Source organism: Pseudorasbora parva, chromosome 11 (assembly GCF_024679245.1).
Source record: "Pseudorasbora parva isolate DD20220531a chromosome 11, ASM2467924v1, whole genome shotgun sequence".
Lineage (NCBI taxonomy): Eukaryota > Metazoa > Chordata > Actinopteri > Cypriniformes > Gobionidae > Pseudorasbora > Pseudorasbora parva.
The window spans coordinates 4,038,785-4,061,476 of record NC_090182.1 but is presented as its reverse complement, the minus strand read 5'-3'; the positions used below and the strand labels follow the sequence as shown (position 1 = coordinate 4,061,476).

Here is a 22,692-nt window from a genome sequence, read left to right as displayed (position 1 = left end):
AAAAATACATTGAGATAGCAAAAATTTGTGAGAGAATTTTAATAGTAATTGATCAATTGATCAATAATTGTTCAAATCAAAACGATGCAACTATGAAAATTAATAATATTTGAATTTTATAGTAATGTCATGACACACCGCAGCTACAGATGTCGTGTGTCTTTGTTCGCACACACTATCAAATGAAAGGCTGTGTGTTTGGCTTTAAAACTCATAACTTGTCGTCTCCTCAGATTGACTCTTATGGGAAGTGCCTGAACAACCGAGCCCTACCTGAACATCTGGAGGACACCAGCACAGCCACTGGTGAGGACCGGCGCTTCATGAGCTTCGTCGGCCGTTATAAGTTCCACCTGGCCCTGGAAAACGGCCTGTGCCCAGACTACATGACTGAGAAGCTGTGGCGGCCCATGCACCAGGGCTGCGTTCCCGTTTACAGGGGCTCCTCATCGGTGGCTGACTGGCTGCCAAACAACCGCTCCGCTATCCTCGTCGATGATTTCCCCTCTCCACAAGAGCTGGCGGAGTTCATCAAGGCTCTGGATCAGGACGACGAGGAGTATTCACGTTATCTGGAGTACAAAACGCCCAGCCGGATCACGAACCTGCGTCTGCTGGAGGGGCTGGAGAGCCGAGAGTGGGGCGTCAATGACATGAGTAAACCAAACTATCTGAACGGCTTTGAGTGTTTCGTGTGCGACCGAGAGAACGAGCGTCTGGCAGCAGTGAAAGCACACCGGAAGAACCCAAAACAGATCCCGCCTCCTCTACCAAAGATGGCCGACAGCTCACACATGGGCTGCCCGCTGCCTAGTCCTGGATACGGCCCTGTGGAAAGCATCGACTCAAATGACAGGTAAACCGCTTTCATTCGCCACCATTTTATTAAAGCTGTGTATTTCACTCTAAAGCTGATGATACACAGGGCAACCTTTTGAGCAATTTTGCTGAAAGATGTTGCTTGGGCACTTTCCATTGAGAATGGGAAATTCCCAATGGGAAAAATCCCACAGAAACATCGTTGCCCGGCAACATTGCTCAAAAAGTTGCCCTGTGTATCATCAGCTTTAGGGTGTGTTCACACTTGTTTGGTTGGATAGAAATGAACCCTCGCGCAATCGCTCTGTTCGTGCTGTTCATTTGAATCAGTGTGTGTAAAGGTGGGTCTCGCTCCTCTTCCAAATGAACTCTGCTGCAATTTGACTTAAATGTGAACGCAACATGGAACAAAGACATGTAAACGAACGAAAAACAGGAAAATGCGACCCTAAAGAGGTCAGAACCGCATCTCCCCGCAGCAGATCTTTGTTTGTGTGTGTGACGGAACAATTAGTTATTATGGCATTTGCGGCGGCAGTACCTGAGGGCTTCATTCAATCATAACATCATCTGAGAACCAGTGAGTGAGTGACCGTCTGATTGGTTAGCGTTAGCAGACCGTAGAAATAGTGAAAGTGGATTTGAAAGCATGCACTGCAGTGAGGCCTGGAATCACTTTGATCATGAAATACAGTTAAAGGGATAGTTTACCCAAAAATGAGAGTGTGATGTTAATCTGCTGACCCCCAAGGCATCCGAGATGTAGGTGTGTTTGTTTCTTCAGGAGAACACAAATGAAGATTTTTAACTCACACCACTTTTCTTACTTAGTATTTTTGTCCTGTTTTAAGTCCAAATATCTACAAAAATTCTTACGCTAAGAAGCATTTACTAGACAAGCAAAAGTTTTTGTCTTGTTTTGGGGGTAATTAATTCAAAATTAAGTGAGCTTTTGCTTAAAATAAGCAATATAATCTTGTTTTCTGATTAAATTAAGATTATTTTTCCTAAGCCCAACGCTTTTTGCAGTGTAAAATTCTTGTCAATGGGGTGTATTTCTATGAGAGTAAAAAAACACACAGACATACGAATCCATATTAAACCCTGCGGCTCGTGGCAACACATTAATGTCTTAGGACACGAAACAACCAGTTTCTGCGAGAAACACAACAGTATTTGTTATTTTTTACCTCATCTAAAATCTTTTTGTGTTCTCCTGAAGAAACAAACACACCTACATCTTGGATGTCCTGGGGGTCAGCAGATAAACATCACAGGCTCATTTTTGGGTGAAATATCCCTTCGAGGGCAAGATATGCAGCGCCAATCTGTCACGCATAGCATTATAATGAGAACACAATTGTGATGGGTGTTGTGAATTCTCTGTGCTCTAGTTCCCTGTGTATCAGCTGGTAAAGTAAATCCACAATGAGAGTTAAGTCTGACTAGCGTGGACAAGTTCACACTCGTAATTGTAAGATTACTTTTATGTTGTCTATATCTGATTCATCTCATATAGGACGCGTTTGGTTGGGTTTATTAACCAGCTAGCAAAGCTCTGCAGGGTGGTGTGTATTTACAGGTTCAGCTCAAATGCAAAGCCCAAGATTATTGACTGGGTTATTTGAGACGTAATGTTTTGTATTAGTTTTCATAATTCATCAATTATGACCTATCAATAGGGCTGGGCGATAAATCGATTTTATGGATTAATTCGAGTTTTTAGTTTACGACGATTTTTGTGAATGAAAATCGGTTTTCTCTTTAAAATCCGCAGACGCTCCCCTCTGGGCTCCCGTAATGGCTCAGCACTCCCCGCGCGCGTTTGTCACAGAGGTACACACAAACAACAAGGATAGCGTCAACATACAGTGTCATTCGTAATTGGTTCAGTTTTTCACAGAACAGTTAACAATACCCGCTGCAAAGTGTGTTTGAAGTCTGAACGGAACCGCGCTAGGCGCTATACTCATTTAAAGCTGCGCTGACACGAACGCAGCGCGAGCTCACACACGGGCCAATCTCGTGACAGACACGATACACTGCAGCGCTGGTGATCCAGTGAGAGACCGTTTAAATCAACACACCATCGCTACTGTGATCTAGTGGAAGCGGTCGGCGGACAATTCTGTTATAAACCACAGATATCAGATCAAACAGAGCTGAGCGAAGGTCAGGGGTTTCAGTCACAAATCACCAACATTCACCATGATTTAATGTAGTAAAACCACATGGATTTAATGTTGTTGTTGTCATTATTTATTTCAGGATTAGTACAACCTTTTGAGATCGAAATTCAAGCACTTTCCAATGGTTTTCAAGAGCTTCACACTTATTTCCAGCACTTCAAAGCTCTAAATATTGTAAAGATTGTAATGTTATTTTTAATGTGATGGTTTGTAAAACTAAAAGTTTAAAGGGGGTCTTGTGAAAGAAATAGTGGAATGTTTTTTTTAGTTTATTTTTTTAAAATGTGTAATCCATTTTGTAGCATTTTTATTTTAAAAAAGATATGAAATGCCCACCACTATAACCAGCAGAAGAGCACTTATTGATTTATTAGCGATTTCCACTCCCTAATGTATGGAGAAAAGTACGAAGTCACAGTCTCAGGAAAAACTAAACTTTTCTTCAAATTGTGACTAAATTACAGTAAAGTAAAGAGCTCCTTTAATAATCACTGAAGCTGTCGATCAGTTCAGTGTGAGACTATTGAAGAACTATGCTAATCTATATTTAATAAGAGCATAACATTAAAATTTTCCCTATACTTTTTTTGCACATTACTGTTGTTAATAAAAGTTAATTTTATCTGCATATCAATTCATAAACCTTTGATATGTATACTGTATAATGCAAAAGATAAATAAATGGTGCCCATTTATACTGTGGAATAGTCGGGGTTATTCACATGCTGAAAGTTTTGCACCCCAGGTAGGCACTTCTACCAAGCCGCAAATATTTAATTTTACCTAAACAAAATAAACTTAAAACTTGTTTTGAACAATTTCTTTGTCATCTGCAGATTGATTTTAAGTAGGAGGGGGGAAAAATCGTTTTAAATCGTAAATCGAATTTTTAGTGAAAAAATCGGGGATTTTTTTGGGGGGCCATATCGCCCAGCCCTACCTATCAATGATCAAAACGAGAAACTGGCAAAAATTACCATCTCTAGTCAAAATACCATCACATGCAGTAACGCATAACAACAAGCACATTTAGCCCAGCACACAGCATTGTTTTAGGTTAATTAAAAGTGTAAACTTAAACTGCAATTCATCAACTGGCCACTAGAGACAGGCTGCAGAAAGGAGCAGAATCACATTGAGCCCCATGTTAAAATGCACAACTTTACAGCAGAAAAAAAACGTTTACAGCCTGGTACAATTTGGGGGTTTGGTCATTCGGCTAATTTTGCCCTTCATGATGACTTTGAAGGGGGTACATTTCTTTATAACTCATTTGTTTACATTATATAAAGCCTTTATGTTTAGCATAATTAAGGGCGTGGCCACTTTGTGTGACAGGTGGATAGCCGTTTGTCTGCTGCCTGTTAGTCATCACCACACCTAAGCTCCACCCACGTCCTGCACATTTGCCCATTTTCTGTTATTTGGGTGTGATGTGCTGCTAAGATGGCAACAGTCAGCTCGTCTCTACATTACACTTTAGTAATGCTCTTCAGAATGCCATGGGTAACGTCATGGACATTACGTCCATATCTTTTTAGTCTGATGGTCTGGTGTGAACACGCCCTAAGAGAATTTAATTAAAAGTTTGAACACACCCTAAGAGACCATTGCATGCTGAGTTAAGTGTTGCGACTGCTGTTTCATGTTGTTCTGAAGCATCGGCAGTAATGTGACTGTGTCGTGTGTTTGTCATCAGCTGGCTCCAGATGTGGCCGCAGGACTACTGGCAGAGTCTGGATCAGGCAGAGGGTCTGGAGTCGCTCATCAGACACAATGTGTCCGAGCCATCGTTACTGTGGCAGCACATACAGAGCATCGCTCTGAGGAGAGCCAGGGGCCCGTGAGAGGATCAGCTCAAGATGGACATATTTTTGGCAATCCACCCACGGCAGAAGAGCCGTTCTTGAAGTCTGTGCACACAAGAATCATTTTTGATGTTTTGAACTGAATGCAATGTTGATATTTCCCATCAGTATTGTGTGTTCGTAGGGAATGTTACTCCGAGCATCTCACAGTCACTCAGGCTTGCTAGCAGCTCTTCACAGAAGGAAATCACTGAAGTTATTGCATTTTATATGCGTGATAGTTTTAAGAGACTCACAAAACACGTCAGGTCACATTTCACTACAAAATCACCATTATGTGGAGTGACTATTTTTCACTATATTTTCTAAAAATATATTTTTACATATCAAGGTGTTTTCTTTTTGAAAATACAGCAATTTCAAATTTACCCTACATTACAGTAATGGAAATTTGGGGTGGAGGTTTGTTGGCAAAGTCCTGAATAAGTAATTTTCTATAAGCAAAATGTAACAATGTTTTGCTGATTTTTTTTTTTTGGCATGAGATTCTCCTGTAAAACTTCGGAGACATGTTGTTTATAGCTGTAGTGTTTGCATACCGCATTATTTTTATGCAGTATTTATATATTTTCTTGTAAAGAAACATTAAAATGAGAATAACTTTATTCATGAGAATGTTGCATTACAGTAATTGTGAGTTGTGATGCAGGATACATGTTCATAATTAAACGGTAATATAATTTCTTCAAAATGCTTTCTGATTAAATACAATAAAGACAAATACATTCTTGCGTCTAAATATTTAAAGGAACAGAATTAAAAAAAAAATCCCTGCAACAAGCGTTCCTACTATTCTAACACTAAAAAAAACCTTTTATATTCAGAAGGTATTCCAGTGGTAAGTAATAGAGAAGAGGAACTTGTTTTGGGTCAGTAAAAGTCATTCCTCCTCAAATAAGCTAGTGGTCCGTATTGCTGAGGGGGATTTCTGGCGGTGTTATCTGAACCCTTTAGAGCACATTGGAATAGCAGCTCTCGCAGTGAACCGTCCCACGGTGGAGGAACATGTTGTAGAGCAGATCTCCCATCGGTTTACTGCAGATGCCACACTAGGGTAGGGGGGAGAAGAAACTCAATATGCATGTTGTCATAGATCATTAAGTACAGGAGGGTAGTGTATCCCAAACAAGACTACATACATCCAGCATATTGTGCCATACAATTTAAAGAGGTGTCTGGGAAAGAAAGCGTCTTTGTGTGAGCGGATATTGTTGCGTACCTTAAAGCAGGATGGGTGACAGGATATGTTCAGGTGCTCAATGGTGATTTTGGCATCATTTCCCACCAGTTCTCCACAGTATGTACAGGGAGTCTCGTCTCTTCTAAAGACAAAATGAGGTCATTAGTTAGGGCTCATGTGACAAAAAAACTTCCTGTTTACTCACTAGCAAAAGCGACACTAGGGCTGGGTTCAAATCAACTCTCATTTTGAAGAACATATCAAATCTTTACCCTTGTGTATTGTTCAAATTCACGACCCTTTCGTTATGTCTGGGATGGAACCATCCACTAAATTAAACTGCTGTAGAAATGTATCGGATCATTTTTTTCTTAGGCAATATTGTTTTTTGCATAAATCTGTTTACCAACCTCAGTCCTGATTTAAACTACTGAATGTTTGAACAAATATTCCAGGATTTTAACTCTTTAATTACCATTTTTATAAATGATGTTACTGATTTGGAGATTAGAATACAAATGTATTAATTTTCAATATCAAAAGGGTTTGTGGACCTCCTATCACAGTCTTGAACATTTGAGAGATTAGGAACAACATTGACTTTGATGCATTGCTAGTTTTTGTGCAGGATCAGATTTGAATATTTTCTAAATTGGTGCTATATTGCATTTTATTAAGAAATAAAATGTGATATGGCACCTCTTATGGGTCCTACATAGCACCATTTGACAATGATGTACAGTGCTATATAGCACTAAATGTCCCTATGATTGTGAGCCTAGAACCACTTTTAGTGCCATATAGCACCAATTTTTTTTTTTTTGAGTACCAATATATGTGGCATACTCTTTGAAATGGCTTATCGCGAGAAGGAAAAACAAAAAGTCTTAGTCGCATAACATTGGAAATTCCAATTATTATTTTTTTTTTTATCGACATTAAGAAAATATCACAAGCTTTTTGCATAAATCTGTAATGGAAACGTGGTTAGTGTTTCAACCGCTGAAAATATTTTGACAGCACTAGTTCCCTGTATATTTTACAGCATTAGTTGAGAGGGGTTTTTTCTTTGAGAAAATTTGCCATGTACTCTACATGATATATATCCCAATTAATCGATATTGAATAAAACTAAATCATAAACCAAGTTTATGAATAGAAATTCACTTGAATTGGGATATGTACCCAGCCCTAAATTACTCTTAAAACAATCTGTATAATGTGTGTGACCACAAAACCAGTCATAATCTCACAGGTATATTTGAGGCAATAGCCAACAATACATTGTATGGGACAAAATTATCCAATTTTCTTTTAATGCCAAAAATCATTAGGATATTAAGATCATGTTCCATGAAGATATTTAGTACATTGCCTACTATAAATATATAAAAAAGTATTATTAGTAGTAATATGCATTGCTGAGGACTTCATTAGGACCACTTTAAAGAAGAATTTCTCAATATTTAGATAATTTTTTGCACCCTCAGATTCCAGATTTTCAAATATTGTCCTAACAAAACCACACATAAGTGGAAAATGCCTTTATTCTCATTATCTCAATCATCCCTGATGACTGTTTTTTGTGGTCCAGGGTCACATATAATGCTACATTATGCAATTGCCACAGAAGGCATGAATGTGCATGAGTGTACATTCATAAGTTCAGAATAACTCCAGACATCTGTAGATGTCATGGTCTCTGTATGTGTGTCATACTGTATGTTGTGTGACGTTACCTGGATGAGTAGCTGCTTGGACTGCTGTAGTTGTAGCTGGAGGATGTTGAAGACACATAGTCTGAGCTGTTATATGGAGAATAGTTGACAGTGCTATATGAGGGAAGAAAATCATGTTTATGGTAGATGTTCAATGATCTATGGTATGATGTGTAACAGTGATATTTATTCCAGGTCCTGATCTGATTCATTTTGTGCATCACTGTACACAAGCCTATTGAGCGTTATGCAGGTCATGGTTGTTTTAAATCAGATTTTCGGAATATTTCTGTTACTTTCTATTTCTGTTACAAGCGATTTTGCTACTGTGTTGAGTCTTAAATCAAACCAATTGCAAAAAATCACAATTAATAAAAGAAAATGAAGCCTCCAGCTTACCTGCCATCATTTTCTGAATTATCCACATATTCCTTAACAAAGACAAACCCCCTAACAAACAGAGAACAAAGATGATCAGTCATTCAACAGGATGATAATAAAACAGGATAAGCAACTGGCTTTCATTAGAAGAGCACATACTTCTTGGACTCAGACTCTGGTAACTTCTCCTGGACTGAAGTCTCCACCGTTTTAGTGCTGGTTTTGGTACTACAAGACAAAATATTGAGTATGTGAGTAATCTCGTCTCCGATTAGACAGTAGAAGCTTCTCCTGTGCTCTTATGTAAATCATGTGTAATTACAGTTGTGATCTACAGAAACATAAGTTAATGGTGAAGATATGGGAGAAAGTTGCAGTTTTTAAAGCATTTGTCTTGGTCAAGGCATTATTTCAGGCAGATCTTTCAAGAAACAATGGAGTAACTCAAGATGTAAAGCAGGGCTATATTTCTTTAGCTGTTATCCTAGTAAACCTGTCCTATATTTGTTTTCCATGCTAAACAGGAAAATCTAGTTTAGCCTCTTTGACCAATATACACAATAAATTAAAGGGTCAATATACAAAAAAAAAATGGCATTATAATTGCTCTTTTTTGGGTAAATAACATCCTCTGTAGGATTTATCAAGACTTCAAAGAGCCCTCAAAGTTATGTTAGTGCAAAATTAGACATTGTTGGAAACTCGGATTTCTTGCACAAATTGTATAATCTAGAAGTCAATATTATTTAAGTAAATGATTGGGGAATATTTGTTAGAACATATGTTTGTGTGCATAATACAAAACTAAGGATGACAGAATTATATATATATATATATATATATATATATATATATATATATATATATATATATATATATATATATATATATATATATATATATACAGACATATATGAAAAAGCATACAAATCAGAATCTTGAAAAATAGTCATTCAGAATGACCTTTTTAAGACCTTTTAAGACCTTTATAAGACCTTTTTAGGTCTAAGTACAAATGTCTTACAAAATATCTTACCAAGGCATAAAAAGATCTTTAAAAATGGTCTTACAACGGCCTTAAAAAGGTCTTACTAAACATCAAATGAGGCTCCTCCCTTAGAAGGACATACCATCAGGGGCCTGAATTTAGTGCTTAGATGCAACCCTGGAGGAAAATCCTCCAAAAAACAGAGTTTGAAAAATGAACTCAGACGTCCCAAGCCTGTCATGATGTCTCCCAAAATGTCTTACAAAGGTCTTAAAATGTCTTACAAAGGTCTTAAGAAGGATTTACAAATGTCTTAAAAAAGTTTTACAAACGTGTTACAAAGGTTTTACAAATGGCTTACAAAAGTCTTAAAAGGTCTTACAAATGTCACACAAAGGCCTGAATGAGGTGTTACAAATGTCTTAAAGCTTTACAAATGTCTTACAAAGGTCTTAAAATGTCTGACAAAGGTTTTAAAATGTCTTACAAATGTCTGACAAAGGTTTTACAAATGTCTTACAAAAGCCTTAAGAAGGTTTTATAAATTTCTTACAAAGTTCTTAAAATGTCTTAAAAAGATCTAACAAATGTCTTACAAATGTCTTAAAATATCTTACAAAGGTTTTACAAATTTCTTACAAAAGCCCGTCAGGGTTTTGTCGAGGAGAGCGTGAACCTCGACGACCAAATGCTCACCCGAGAAGCGGGACCCAAGTAGTGGCATACCGGAGAGCCTGTAAAAAGAGGTGCACTGCGAGTTGGGCTAGAGACATCCAGGAACGACCCGTCGAGAAACGAGCAGGTCCGATTTACGGTTTTACAGTTTTACAAATGTCTTACAAAGGTCTTAAAATGTCTTACAAAGGTCTTAAAATGTCTTACAAACGTTTTAAAAGGCCATAAAAGGTCTTACAAATTTCTTACAAATGTCTTACAAAGGTCTTACAAATGTCTTACAATGGCCTTTAGAAGGTCTTACAAATTTCTTACAAATGTCTTACAATGGCCTTAAGACGGTTTTACAAATGTCTTACAAATGTTTTAAAATGTTTTACAAATGTCTTACAAAGGTCTTAAAATGTCTTATAAATTTCTTACAAAGGTCTTAAAATGTCTTACAAATGTCTAACAATGGCATTAAGAAGGTTTTACAAATGTCTTACATATGTCTTAAAAGGCCATAAAAGGTCTTACAAATGTCTTACAAAGGCCATAAAAGGTCTTACAAATGTCTTACAATGGCCTTAAGACGGTTTTACAAACGTCTTACAAATGTCTTAAAAATGTTTTACAAATGTCTTACAAAGGTCTTAAAATGTCTTACAAAGGTCTTATAAATGTCTTACAAATGTCTTACAAGTGTCTTACAAGTGTCTTACAATGGCCTTAAGAAGGTTTTACAAATTTCTTACAAAGGTCTTAAAAGGTCTTACAAATGTCTTAAAAGGCCATAAAAGGTCTTACAAATGTCTGCCGAATGTCTTACAATAGTTTTACAAATCACTTAAAAGGCAATAAAAGGTCTTACAAATATCTTACAATGGCCTTAAGAAGGTTTTACAAATTTCTTACAAATGTCTTACAAATGTCTTACAATGGTCTTAAAAGGTCTTTCAAATGTCTGCCGAATGTCTTACAAATGTCTTACAAAGGTCTTACAAATGTCTTATCAGGTCTTACAAATGTCTACCGAATATCTTACAATAGTTTTACAAATGTCATAAAAGGCAATAAAAGGTCTTACAAATATCTTACAATGGCCTTAAGACGGTTTTACAAATGTCTTACAAATGTCTTAAAATGTTTTACAAATGTCTTACAAGGGTCTTAAAATGTCTTACAAAGGTCTTACAAATGTCTTAAAAACGTCTTACAAATGTCTTACAAATTTCTTACAAAGGTCTTATAAATGTCTTACAAATTTCTTATAAATTTCTTACAAATGTCTTACAAATGTCTTACAAATGTCTTAAAATGTCTTAAAATGTCTTAAAAAGGTCTTACAAAGGTCTTAAAATATCTTACAAACGTCTTAAAAAGGTCTTAAAAATGTCTTACAAATGTCTTACAAATGTCTTAAAAGGTCTTACAAAGGTCTTACAATGGCTTTAAGACGGTTTTACAAATGTCTTACAAATGTTTTAAAATGTTTTACAAATGTCTTATAAATTTCTTACAAAGGTTTTACAAATGTCTTACAAATGTCTTACAAATGTCTTACAAATGTCTTACAAATGTCTTACAAATGTCTTATCAGGTCTTACAAATGTCTACCGAATATCTTACAATAGTTTTACAAATGTCATAAAAGGCCATAAAAGGTCTTACAAATGTCTTACAAATGTCTTAAAATGTTTTACAAATGTCTTACAAAGGTCTTAAAATGTCTTACAAAGGTCTTATAAATGTCTTAAAAGGCCATAAAAGGTCTTACAAATGTCTTACAATGGCCTTAAGAAGGTTTTACAAATTTCTTACAAATGTCTTACAAAGGTCTTAAAAGGACTCACAAATGTCTTAAAAGGCCATAAAAGGTCTTACAAATGTCTTACAATGGCCTTAAGGCGGTTTTACAAATGTCTTACAAATGTCTTAAAATGTCTTACAAATGTCTTACAAATGTCTGACAAATGTCTTACAAAGGTCTTACAAATGTCTTACAAATGTCTTACAAATGTCTGACAAATGTCTTAAAAGGTCTTACAAAGGTCTTACAATGGCTTTAAGACGGTTTTACAAATGTCTTACAAATGTTTTAAAATGTTTTACAAATGTCTTATAAATTTCTTACAAAGGTTTTACAAATGTCTTACAAATGTCTTACAAATGTCTTACAAATGTCTTACAAATGTCTTACAAATGTCTTATCAGGTCTTACAAATGTCTACCGAATATCTTACAATAGTTTTACAAATGTCATAAAAGGCCATAAAAGGTCTTACAAATGTCTTACAAATGTCTTAAAATGTTTTACAAATGTCTTACAAAGGTCTTAAAATGTCTTACAAAGGTCTTATAAATGTCTTAAAAGGCCATAAAAGGTCTTACAAATGTCTTACAATGGCCTTAAGAAGGTTTTACAAATTTCTTACAAATGTCTTACAAAGGTCTTAAAAGGACTCACAAATGTCTTAAAAGGCCATAAAAGGTCTTACAAATGTCTTACAATGGCCTTAAGGCGGTTTTACAAATGTCTTACAAATGTCTTAAAATGTCTTACAAATGTCTTACAAATGTCTGACAAATGTCTTACAAAGGTCTTACAAATGTCTTACAAATGTCTTACAAATGTCTGACAAATGTCTTAAAAGGTCTTACAAAGGTCTTACAATGGCTTTAAGACGGTTTTACAAATGTCTTACAAATGTTTTAAAATGTTTTACAAATGTCTTATAAATTTCTTACAAAGGTTTTACAAATGTCTTACAAATGTCTTACAAATGTCTTACAAATGTCTTACAAATGTCTTACAAATGTCTTACAAATGTCTTACAAATGTCTTACAAATGTCTTATACATTTCTTACAAAGGTCTTATAAATGTCTTACAAATGTCTTACAAATGCCTTACAAATGTTTTACAAATGTCTTACAAATGTCTTACAAATGTCTTACAAATGTCTTACAAATTTCTTACAAAGCTCTTAAAATGTCTTAAAAAGGTCTTAAAAAGGTCTTACAAATGTCTTACAAATGTCTTACAAATGTCTTACAAATGTCTTACAATGGCCTTAAGAAGGTTTTACAAATTTCTTAGAAATGTCTTAAAATGTCTTACAAAGGTCTTATACATGTCTTAAAAGGCCATAAAAGGTCTTACAAATGTCTTACAATTGCCTTAAGAAGGTTTTACAAATTTCTTACAAATGTCTTACAAATGTCTTACAATGGCCTTAAGAAGGTTTTACAAATTTCTTACAAATGTCTTAAAAGGCCATAAAAGGTCTTACAAATGTCTTAAAAGGCCATAAAAGGTCTTACAAATGTCTTACAATGGCCTTAAGAAGGTTTTACAAATTTCTTACAAATGTCTTACAAATGTCTTACAATGGCCTTAAGAAGGTTTTACAAATTTCTTACAAATGTCTTACAAAGGTCTTAAAAGGTCTTACAAATGTCTTTAAAAGGCCATAAAAGGTCTTACAAATGTCTTACAAAGGCCAAAAAAGGTCTTACAAATGTCTTACAATGGGCTTAAGACGGTTTTACAAACGTCTTAGAAATGTCTTACAAAGGTCTTATAAGGCAAGGTTTTTGTAAGAAAAACTTTGTAAGTTTTACAAAGGTATTACAAAGGTCTTAAAATGTCTTACAAATGTCTTACAATGGCCTTAAGAAGGTTTTACAAATGTCTTACAAATGTCTTAAAATGTTTCACAAATGTCTTACAAAGGGCTTAAAATATCTTACAAAGGTCTTATAAATGTCTTATAAATTTCTTACAAATGTCTTACAAATGTCTTAAAATGTTTTACAAAGGGCTTAAAATATCTTACAAAAGGTCTTATAAATATCTTATAAATTTCTTACAAATGTCTTACAAATGTCTGCCGAATGTCTTACAATAGTTTTACAAATGTCTTAAAAGGCCATAAAAGGTCTTACAAATGTCTTACAATGGCCTTAAGGCGGTTTTACAAATGTCTTAAAATGTTTTACAAATGTCTTACAAGGGTCTTAAAATGTCTTACAAAGGTCTTATAAATGTCTTATAAATTTCTTACAAAGCTCTTAAAATGTCTTAAAAAGGTCTTACAAAGGTCTTACAAAGGTCTTAAAATGTCTTACAAAGGTCTTACAAAGGTCTTAAAATGTCTTACAAAGGTCTTACAAAGGTCTTACAAACGTCTTAAAAAGGTCTTACAAAGGTCTTACAAATGTCTTACAAAGGTCTTACAAAGGTCTTAAAATATCTTACAAACGTCTTAAAAAGGTCTTACAAAGGTCTTAAAATGTCTTACAAATGTCTTACAAAGGTCTTACAAAGGTCTTATAAGGTCTTACAAATGTCTGCCGAATGTCTTACAATAGTTTTTCAAATGTCTTAAAAGGCAATAAAAGGTCTTACAAATATCTTACAATGGCCTTAAGACGGTTTTACAAATGTCTTACAAATGTCTTAAAATGTTTTACAAATGTCTTACAAGGGTCTTAAAATGTCTTACAAAGGTCTTACAAATGTCTTACAAATTTCTTACAAAGGTCTTATAAATGTCTTACAAATTTCTTATAAATTTCTTACAAATGTCTTACAAATGTCTTACAAATGTCTTAAAATGTCTTAAAAAGGTCTTACAAAGGTCTTAAAATATCTTACAAACGTCTTAAAAAGGTCTTAAAAATGTCTTACAAATGTCTTACAAATGTCTTAAAAGGTCTTACAAAGGTCTTACAATGGCTTTAAGACGGTTTTACAAATGTCTTACAAATGTTTTAAAATGTTTTACAAATGTCTTATAAATTTCTTACAAAGGTTTTACAAATGTCTTACAAATGTCTTACAAATGTCTTACAAATGTCTTACAAATGTCTTACAAATGTCTTACAAATGTCTTATAAATTTCTTACAAAGGTCTTATAAATTTCTTATACATTTCTTACAAAGGTCTTATAAATGTCTTACAAAGGTCTTATAAATGTCTTACAAATGCCTTACAAATGTTTTACAAATGTCTTACAAATGTCTTACAAATTTCTTACAAAGCTCTTAAAATGTCTTAAAAAGGTCTTAAAAAGGTCTTACAAATGTCTTACAAATGTCTTACAAATGTCTTACAATGGCCTTAAGAAGGTTTTACAAATTTCTTAGAAATGTCTTAAAATGTCTTACAAAGGTCTTATACATGTCTTAAAAGGCCATAAAAGGTCTTACAAATGTCTTACAATTGCCTTAAGAAGGTTTTACAAATTTCTTACAAATGTCTTACAAATGTCTTACAATGGCCTTAAGAAGGTTTTACAAATTTCTTACAAATGTCTTAAAAGGCCATAAAAGGTCTTACAAATGTCTTAAAAGGCCATAAAAGGTCTTACAAATGTCTTACAATGGCCTTAAGAAGGTTTTACAAATTTCTTACAAATGTCTTACAAATGTCTTACAATGGCCTTAAGAAGGTTTTACAAATTTCTTACAAATGTCTTACAAAGGTCTTAAAAGGTCTTACAAATGTCTTTAAAAGGCCATAAAAGGTCTTACAAATGTCTTACAAAGGCCAAAAAAGGTCTTACAAATGTCTTACAATGGGCTTAAGACGGTTTTACAAACGTCTTAGAAATGTCTTACAAAGGTCTTATAAGGCAAGGTTTTTGTAAGAAAAACTTTGTAAGTTTTACAAAGGTATTACAAAGGTCTTAAAATGTCTTACAAATGTCTTACAATGGCCTTAAGAAGGTTTTACAAATGTCTTACAAATGTCTTAAAATGTTTCACAAATGTCTTACAAAGGGCTTAAAATATCTTACAAAGGTCTTATAAATGTCTTATACATTTCTTACAAATGTCTTACAAATGTCTTAAAATGTTTTACAAAGGGCTTAAAATATCTTACAAAAGGTCTTATAAATATCTTATAAATTTCTTACAAATGTCTTACAAATGTCTGCCGAATGTCTTACAATAGTTTTACAAATGTCTTAAAAGGCCATAAAAGGTCTTACAAATGTCTTACAATGGCCTTAAGGCGGTTTTACAAATGTCTTAAAATGTTTTACAAATGTCTTACAAGGGTCTTAAAATGTCTTACAAAGGTCTTATAAATGTCTTATAAATTTCTTACAAAGCTCTTAAAATGTCTTAAAAAGGTCTTACAAAGGTCTTACAAAGGTCTTACAAAGGTCTTAAAATGTCTTACAAAGGTCTTACAAAGGTCTTACAAAGGTCTTACAAAGGTCTTACAAACGTCTTAAAAAGGTCTTACAAAGGTCTTAAAATGTCTTACAAATGTCTTACAAAGGTCTTACAAAGGTCTTGCAAATGTCTTACAAATGTCTTATAAGGTCTTACAAATGTCTACCGAATGTCTTACAATAGTTTTACAAATGTCTTAAAAGGCCATAAAAGGTCTTACAAATGTCTTACAATGGCCTTAAGACGGTTTTACAAATGTCTTACAAATGTTTTAAAATGTTTTACAAATGTCTTACAAAGGTCTTAAAATGTCTTACAAATGTCTAACAATGGCCTTAAGAAGGTTTTACAAATGTCTTACATATGTCTTAAAAGGCCATAAAAGGTCTTACAAATGTCTTACAAAGGCCATAAAAGGTCTTACAAATGTCTTACAATGGCCTTAAGACGGTTTTACAAACGTCTTACAAATGTCTTACAAAGGTCTTATAAATGTCTTACAAATGTCTTACAAGTGTCTTACAATGGCCTTAAGAAGGTTTTACAAATTTCTTACAAAGGTCTTAAAAGGTCTTACAAATGTCTTAAAAGGCCATAAAAGGTCTTACAAATGTCTTACAAAGGTCTTACAAATGTCTGCCGAATGTCTTACAATAGTTTTACAAATCACTTAAAAGGCAATAAAAGGTCTTACAAATATCTTACAATGGCCTTAAGAAGGTTTTACAAATTTCTTACAAATGTCTTACAAATGTCTTACAATGGTCTTAAAAGGTCTTTCAAATGTCTGCCGAATGTCTTACAAATGTCTTATCAGGTCTTACAAATGTCTACCGAATATCTTACAATAGTTTTACAAATGTCATAAAAGGCCATAAAAGGTCTTACAAATGTCTTACAATGGCCTTAAGACGGTTTTACAAATGTCTTACAAATGTCTTACAAATGTCTTAAAATGTTTTACAAATGTCTTACAAAGGTCTTAAAATGTCTTACAAAGGTCTTACAAATGTCTTAAAAGGCCATAAAAGGTCTTACAAATGTCTAACAATGGCCTTAAGAAGGTTTTACAAATGTCTTACAAATGTCTTACAAATGTCTTAAAATGTTTTACAAATGTCTTACAAATGTCTTAAAAAGGTCTTACAAAGGTCTTAAAATGTCTTAAAATGTCTTACAAATGTCTGCCGAATGTCTTACAATAGTTTTACAAATGTCTTAAAAGGCCATAAAAGGTCTTACAAATGTCTTACAATGGCCTTAAGACGGTTTTACAAATGTCTTAAAAGGCCATAAAAGGTCTTACAAATGTCTTACAAAGGTCTTAAAATGTTTTACAAATGTCTTACAAAGGTCTTAAAATGTCTTAAAATGTTTTACAAATGTCTGCCGAATGTCTTACAATAGTTTTACAAATGTCTTAAAAGGCCATAAAAGGTCTTACAAATGTCTGCCGAATGTCTTACAAAAGTTTTACAAATGTCTTAAAAGGCCATAAAAGGTCTTACAAATGTCTTACAAATGTCTTAAAATGTTTTACAAATGTCTTACAAAGGTCTTAAAATGTCTTACAAAGGTCTTATAAATGTCTTAAAAGGCCATAAAAGGTCTTACAAATGTCTTACAATGGCCTTAAGAAGGTTTTACAAATTTCTTACAAATGTCTTACAAAGGTCTTAAAAGGACTCACAAATGTCTTAAAAGGCCATAAAAGGTCTTACAAATGTCTTACAATGGCCTTAAGGCGGTTTTACAAATGTCTTACAAATGTCTTACAAATGTCTTACAAATGTCTGACAAATGTCTGACAAATGTCTTACAAAGGTCTTACAAAGGTCTTACAAATGTCTTACAAATGTCTTACAAATTTCTTAAAAGGTCTTAGAAAGGTCTTACAATGGCTTTAAGACGGTTTTACAAATGTCTTACAAATGTTTTAAAATGTTTTACAAATGTCTTATAAATTTCTTACAAAGGTTTTACAAATGTCTTACAAATGTCTTACAAATGTCTTACAAATGTCTTACAAATGTCTTACAAATGTCTTACAAATGTCTTACAAATGTCTTACAAATGTCTTATAAATTTCTTACAAAGGTCTTATAAATTTCTTATACATTTCTTACAAAGGTCTTATAAATGTCTTACAAAGGTCTTATAAATGTCTTACAAATGCCTTACAAATGTTTTACAAATGTCTTACAAATGTCTTACAAATTTCTTACAAAGCTCTTAAAATGTCTTAAAAAGGTCTTAAAAAGGTCTTACAAATGTCTTACAAATGTCTTACAATGGCCTTAAGAAGGTTTTACAAATTTCTTAGAAATGTCTTAAAATGTCTTACAAAGGTCTTATACATGTCTTAAAAGGCCATAAAAGGTCTTACAAATGTCTTACAATTGCCTTAAGAAGGTTTTACAAATTTCTTACAAATGTCTTACAAATGTCTTACAATGGCCTTAAGAAGGTTTTACAAATTTCTTACAAATGTCTTAAAAGGCCATAAAAGGTCTTACAAATGTCTTACAATGGCCTTAAGAAGGTTTTACAAATTTCTTACAAATGTCTTACAAATGTCTTACAATGGCCTTAAGAAGGTTTTACAAATTTCTTACAAATGTCTTACAAAGGTCTTAAAAGGTCTTACAAATGTCTTTAAAAGGCCATAAAAGGTCTTACAAATGTCTTACAAAGGCCAAAAAAGGTCTTACAAATGTCTTACAATGGCCTTAAGACGGTTTTACAAACGTCTTAGAAATGTCTTACAAAGGTCTTATAAGGCAAGGTCTTTGTAAGAAAAACTTTGTAAGTTTTACAAAAGGTATTACAAAGGTCTTAAAATGTCTTACAAATGTCTTACAATGGCCTTAAGAAGGTTTTACAAATGTCTTACAAATGTCTTAAAATGTTTCACAAATGTCTTACAAAGGGCTTAAAATATCTTACAAAGGTCTTATAAATGTCTTATAAATTTCTTACAAATGTCTTACAAATGTCTTAAAATGTTTTACAAAGGGCTTAAAATATCTTACAAAAGGTCTTATAAATATCTTATAAATTTCTTACAAATGTCTTACAAATGTCTGCCGAATGTCTTACAATAGTTTTACAAATGTCTTAAAAGGCCATAAAAGGTCTTACAAATGTCTTACAATGGCCTTAAGGCGGTTTTACAAATGTCTTAAAATGTTTTACAAATGTCTTACAAGGGTCTTAAAATGTCATACAAAGGTCTTATAAATGTCTTATAAATTTCTTACAAAGCTCTTAAAATGTCTTAAAAAGGTCTTACAAAGGTCTTACAAAGGTCTTAAAATGTCTTACAAAGGTCTTACAAAGGTCTTACAAAGGTCTTAAAATGTCTTACAAAGGTCTTACAAAGGTCTTACAAAGGTCTTACAAACGTCTTAAAAAGGTCTTACAAAGGTCTTACAAATGTCTTACAAAGGTCTTACAAAGGTCTTAAAATATCTTACAAACGTCTTAAAAAGGTCTTACAAAGGTCTTAAAATGTCTTACAAATGTCTTACAAAGGTCTTACAAAGGTCTTATAAGGTCTTATAAGGTCTTACAAATGTCTGCCGAATGTCTTACAATAGTTTTTCAAATGTCTTAAAAGGCAATAAAAGGTCTTACAAATATCTTACAATGGCCTTAAGACGGTTTTACAAATGTCTTACAAATGTCTTAAAATGTTTTACAAATGTCTTACAAGGGTCTTAAAATGTCTTACAAAGGTCTTACAAATGTCTTAAAAACGTCTTACAAATGTCTTACAAATTTCTTACAAAGGTCTTATAAATGTCTTACAAATTTCTTATAAATTTCTTACAAATGTCTTACAAATGTCTTACAAATGTCTTAAAATGTCTTAAAAAGGTCTTACAAAGGTCTTAAAATATCTTACAAACGTCTTAAAAAGGTCTTAAAAATGTCTTACAAATGTCTTACAATGGCCTTAAGAAGGTTTTACAAATTTCTTACAAATGTCTTACAAAGGTCTAATAAGGTCTTACAAATGTCTGCCGAATGTCTTGCAATAGTTTACAAATGTCTTAAAAGGCCATAAAAGGTCTTACAAATGTCTTACAATGGCCTTAAGGCGGTTTTACAAATGTCTTACAAATGTCTTACAAAGGTCTTAAAATGTCTTACAAAGTTCTTATAAATGTCTTAAAAGGCCATAAAATGTCTTACAAATGTCTTACAATGGCCTTAAGAAGGTTTTACAAACTTCTTACAAATATCTTACAATGGCCTTAAGAAGGTTTTACAAATTTCTTACAAATGTCTTACAAAGCTCTTAAAAGGTCTTACAAATGTCTTAAAAGGCCATAAAAGGTCTTACAAATGTCTTACAATGGCCTTAAGGTGGTTTTACAAATGTCTTACAAATGTCTTACAACGGTCTTATACATGTCTTAAAAGGCCATAAAAGGTCTTACAAATGTCTTACAATGGCCTTAAGAATGTTTTACAAATTTCTTACAAATGTCTTAAAAGGCCATAAAAGGTCTTACAAAGGCCATAAAAGGTCTTACAAATGTCTTACAATGGCCTTAAGATGGTTTTACAAACGTCTTACAAATGTCTTACAAAGGTCTTACAAATGTCTGCCGAATGTCGTACAATAGTTTTACAAAGGTCTTACAAAGGTCTTAAAAGGTCTTACAAAGGTCTTACAATTGCCTTAAGACAGTTTTACAAATGTCTTACAAATGTCTTAAAATGTTTTACAAATGTCTTACAAAGGTCTTAAAATGTCTTACAAAGGTCTTAAAATGTCTTATAACTTTCTTACACAGGTCTTACAAATGTCTTATAAATTTCTTACAAATGTCTTACAAATGTCTTACAAAGCTCTTAAAATGTTTTAAAAAGGTCTTACAAAGGTCTTAAAATGTCTTACAAATGTCTCCCGAATGTCTTACAATAGTTTTACAAATGTCTTAAAAGGCCATAAAAGGTCTTACAAATGTCTTACAATGGCCTTAAGTAGGTTTTACAAATTTCTTACAAATGTCTCAAAATGTTTTACAAATGTCTTATAAATGTCTTATAAATTTCTTACAAAGGTTTTACAAATGTCTTATAAATTTCTTACAAAGGTCTTACAAATGTCTTACAAATGTCTTAAAATGTTTTAAAAAGGTCTTACAAAGGTCTTAAAATGTCTTACAAATGTCTTACAAAGGTGTTACAAATGTCTGCCGAATGTTGTACAATAGTTTTACAAATGTCTTGAAAGGCCATAAAAGGTCTTACAAAAGTCTTACAATGGCCTTAAGACGGTTTTACAAATGTCTTACAAATGTCTTAAAATGTCTTACAAATGTCTTATAAATGTCTTAAAAGGCCATAAAAGGTCTTACAAATGTCTTACAATGGCCTTAAGAAGGTTTTACAAATTTCTTACAAATGTCTCAAAATGTTTTACAAATGTCTTATAAATGTCTTATAAATTTCTTACAAAGGTTTTACAAATGTCTTATAAATTTCTTACAAAGGTCTTACAAATGTCTTACAAATGTCTTAAAATGTTTTACAAATGTCTTAAAAGGCCATAAAAGGTCTAAAAAATGTCTTACAATGGCCTTAAGAAGGTTTTACAAATTTCTTACAAATGTCTTACAAAGGTCTTAAAATGTCTTAAAAAGGTCTTACAAAGGTCTTACAATGGCCTTAAGACGGTTTTACAAATGTCTTACAAATGTCTTAAAATGTTTTACAAATGTCTTACAAAGGTCTTAAAATGTCTTACAAAGGTCTTATAAATGTCTTATAAATTTCTTACAAAGCTCTTAAAATGTCTTAAAAAGGTCTTACAAAGGTCTTAAAATATCTTACAAACGTCTTAAAAAGGTCTTACATATGTCTTACAAATGTCTTACAATGGCCTTAAGAAGGTTTTACAAATTTCTTACAAATGTCTTACAAAGGTCTTAAAATGTCTTAAAAAGGTCTTACAAAGGTCTTACAATGGCCTTAAGACGGTTTTACAAATGTCTTACAAATGTCTTAAAATGTTTTACAAATGTCTTACAAAGGTCTTAAAATGTCTTACAAAGGTCTTATAAATGTCTTATAAATTTCTTACAAAGCTCTTAAAATGTCTTAAAAAGGTCTTACAAAGGTCTTAAAATATCTTACAAACGTCTTAAAAAGGTCTTACATATGTCTTACAAATGTCTTACAATGGCCTTAAGAAGGTTTTACAAATTTCTTACAAATGTCTTACAAAGGTCTTAAAATGTCTTAAAAAGGTCTTACAAAGGTCTTACAATGGCCTTAAGACGGTTTTACAAATGTCTTACAAATGTCTTAAAATGTCTTACAAATGTCTTATAAATGTCTTAAAAGGCCATAAAAGGTCTTACAAATGTCTTACAATGGCCTTAAGAAGGTTTTACAAATTTCTTACAAATGTCTTACAAATGTCTTACAATGGTCTTAAAAGGTCTTACAAATGTCTTAAAAAGCCATAAAAGGTCTTATAACGTCTTACAAATGTCTGCCGAATGTCTTACAAACTTGTTTTACAAAGGTCTTACAAAGGTCTTAAAATGGCTTACAAAGGTCTTATAAGGTCTTACAAATGTCTGCCGAATGTCGTACAATAGTTTTACAAATGTCTTAAAAGGCCATAAAAGCTCTTACAAATGTCTTACAATGGCCTTAAGAAGGTTTTACAAATTTCTTACAA

General features: G+C 33.0%; 2 protein-coding genes across 3 annotated transcripts in view; one reads left to right on the top strand and one right to left on the bottom strand.

Annotated features, from left to right (window-relative positions):
- fut11 (fucosyltransferase 11 (alpha (1,3) fucosyltransferase)) overlaps positions 1-5,271 on the top strand; it is a 41,352-nt gene extending 36,081 nt beyond the window's left edge. Inside the window, exons 4-5 of the mRNA XM_067456830.1 lie at positions 234-856; positions 4,708-5,271. Coding sequence (XP_067312931.1) covers positions 234-856; positions 4,708-4,855 — 771 coding nt within the window. The 3' untranslated portion in view covers positions 4,856-5,271. The remainder of the gene's footprint in view (positions 1-233; positions 857-4,707) is intronic.
- Positions 5,272-5,329: 58 nt separating this feature from the next.
- Positions 5,330-22,692, bottom strand: part of znf185 (zinc finger protein 185 with LIM domain) — a 53,145-nt gene continuing 35,782 nt past the window's right edge. For both annotated transcript variants that reach the window (XM_067456828.1, XM_067456827.1), the window contains exons 21-25: positions 8,315-8,383; positions 8,174-8,224; positions 7,796-7,888; positions 6,096-6,198; positions 5,330-5,925 (exon numbers count right to left, since the gene is read on the bottom strand). In XM_067456828.1, the coding sequence (XP_067312929.1) occupies positions 5,827-5,925; positions 6,096-6,198; positions 7,796-7,888; positions 8,174-8,224; positions 8,315-8,383 (415 nt within the window). In that variant the 3' untranslated portion in view covers positions 5,330-5,826. The remainder of the gene's footprint in view (positions 5,926-6,095; positions 6,199-7,795; positions 7,889-8,173; positions 8,225-8,314; positions 8,384-22,692) is intronic.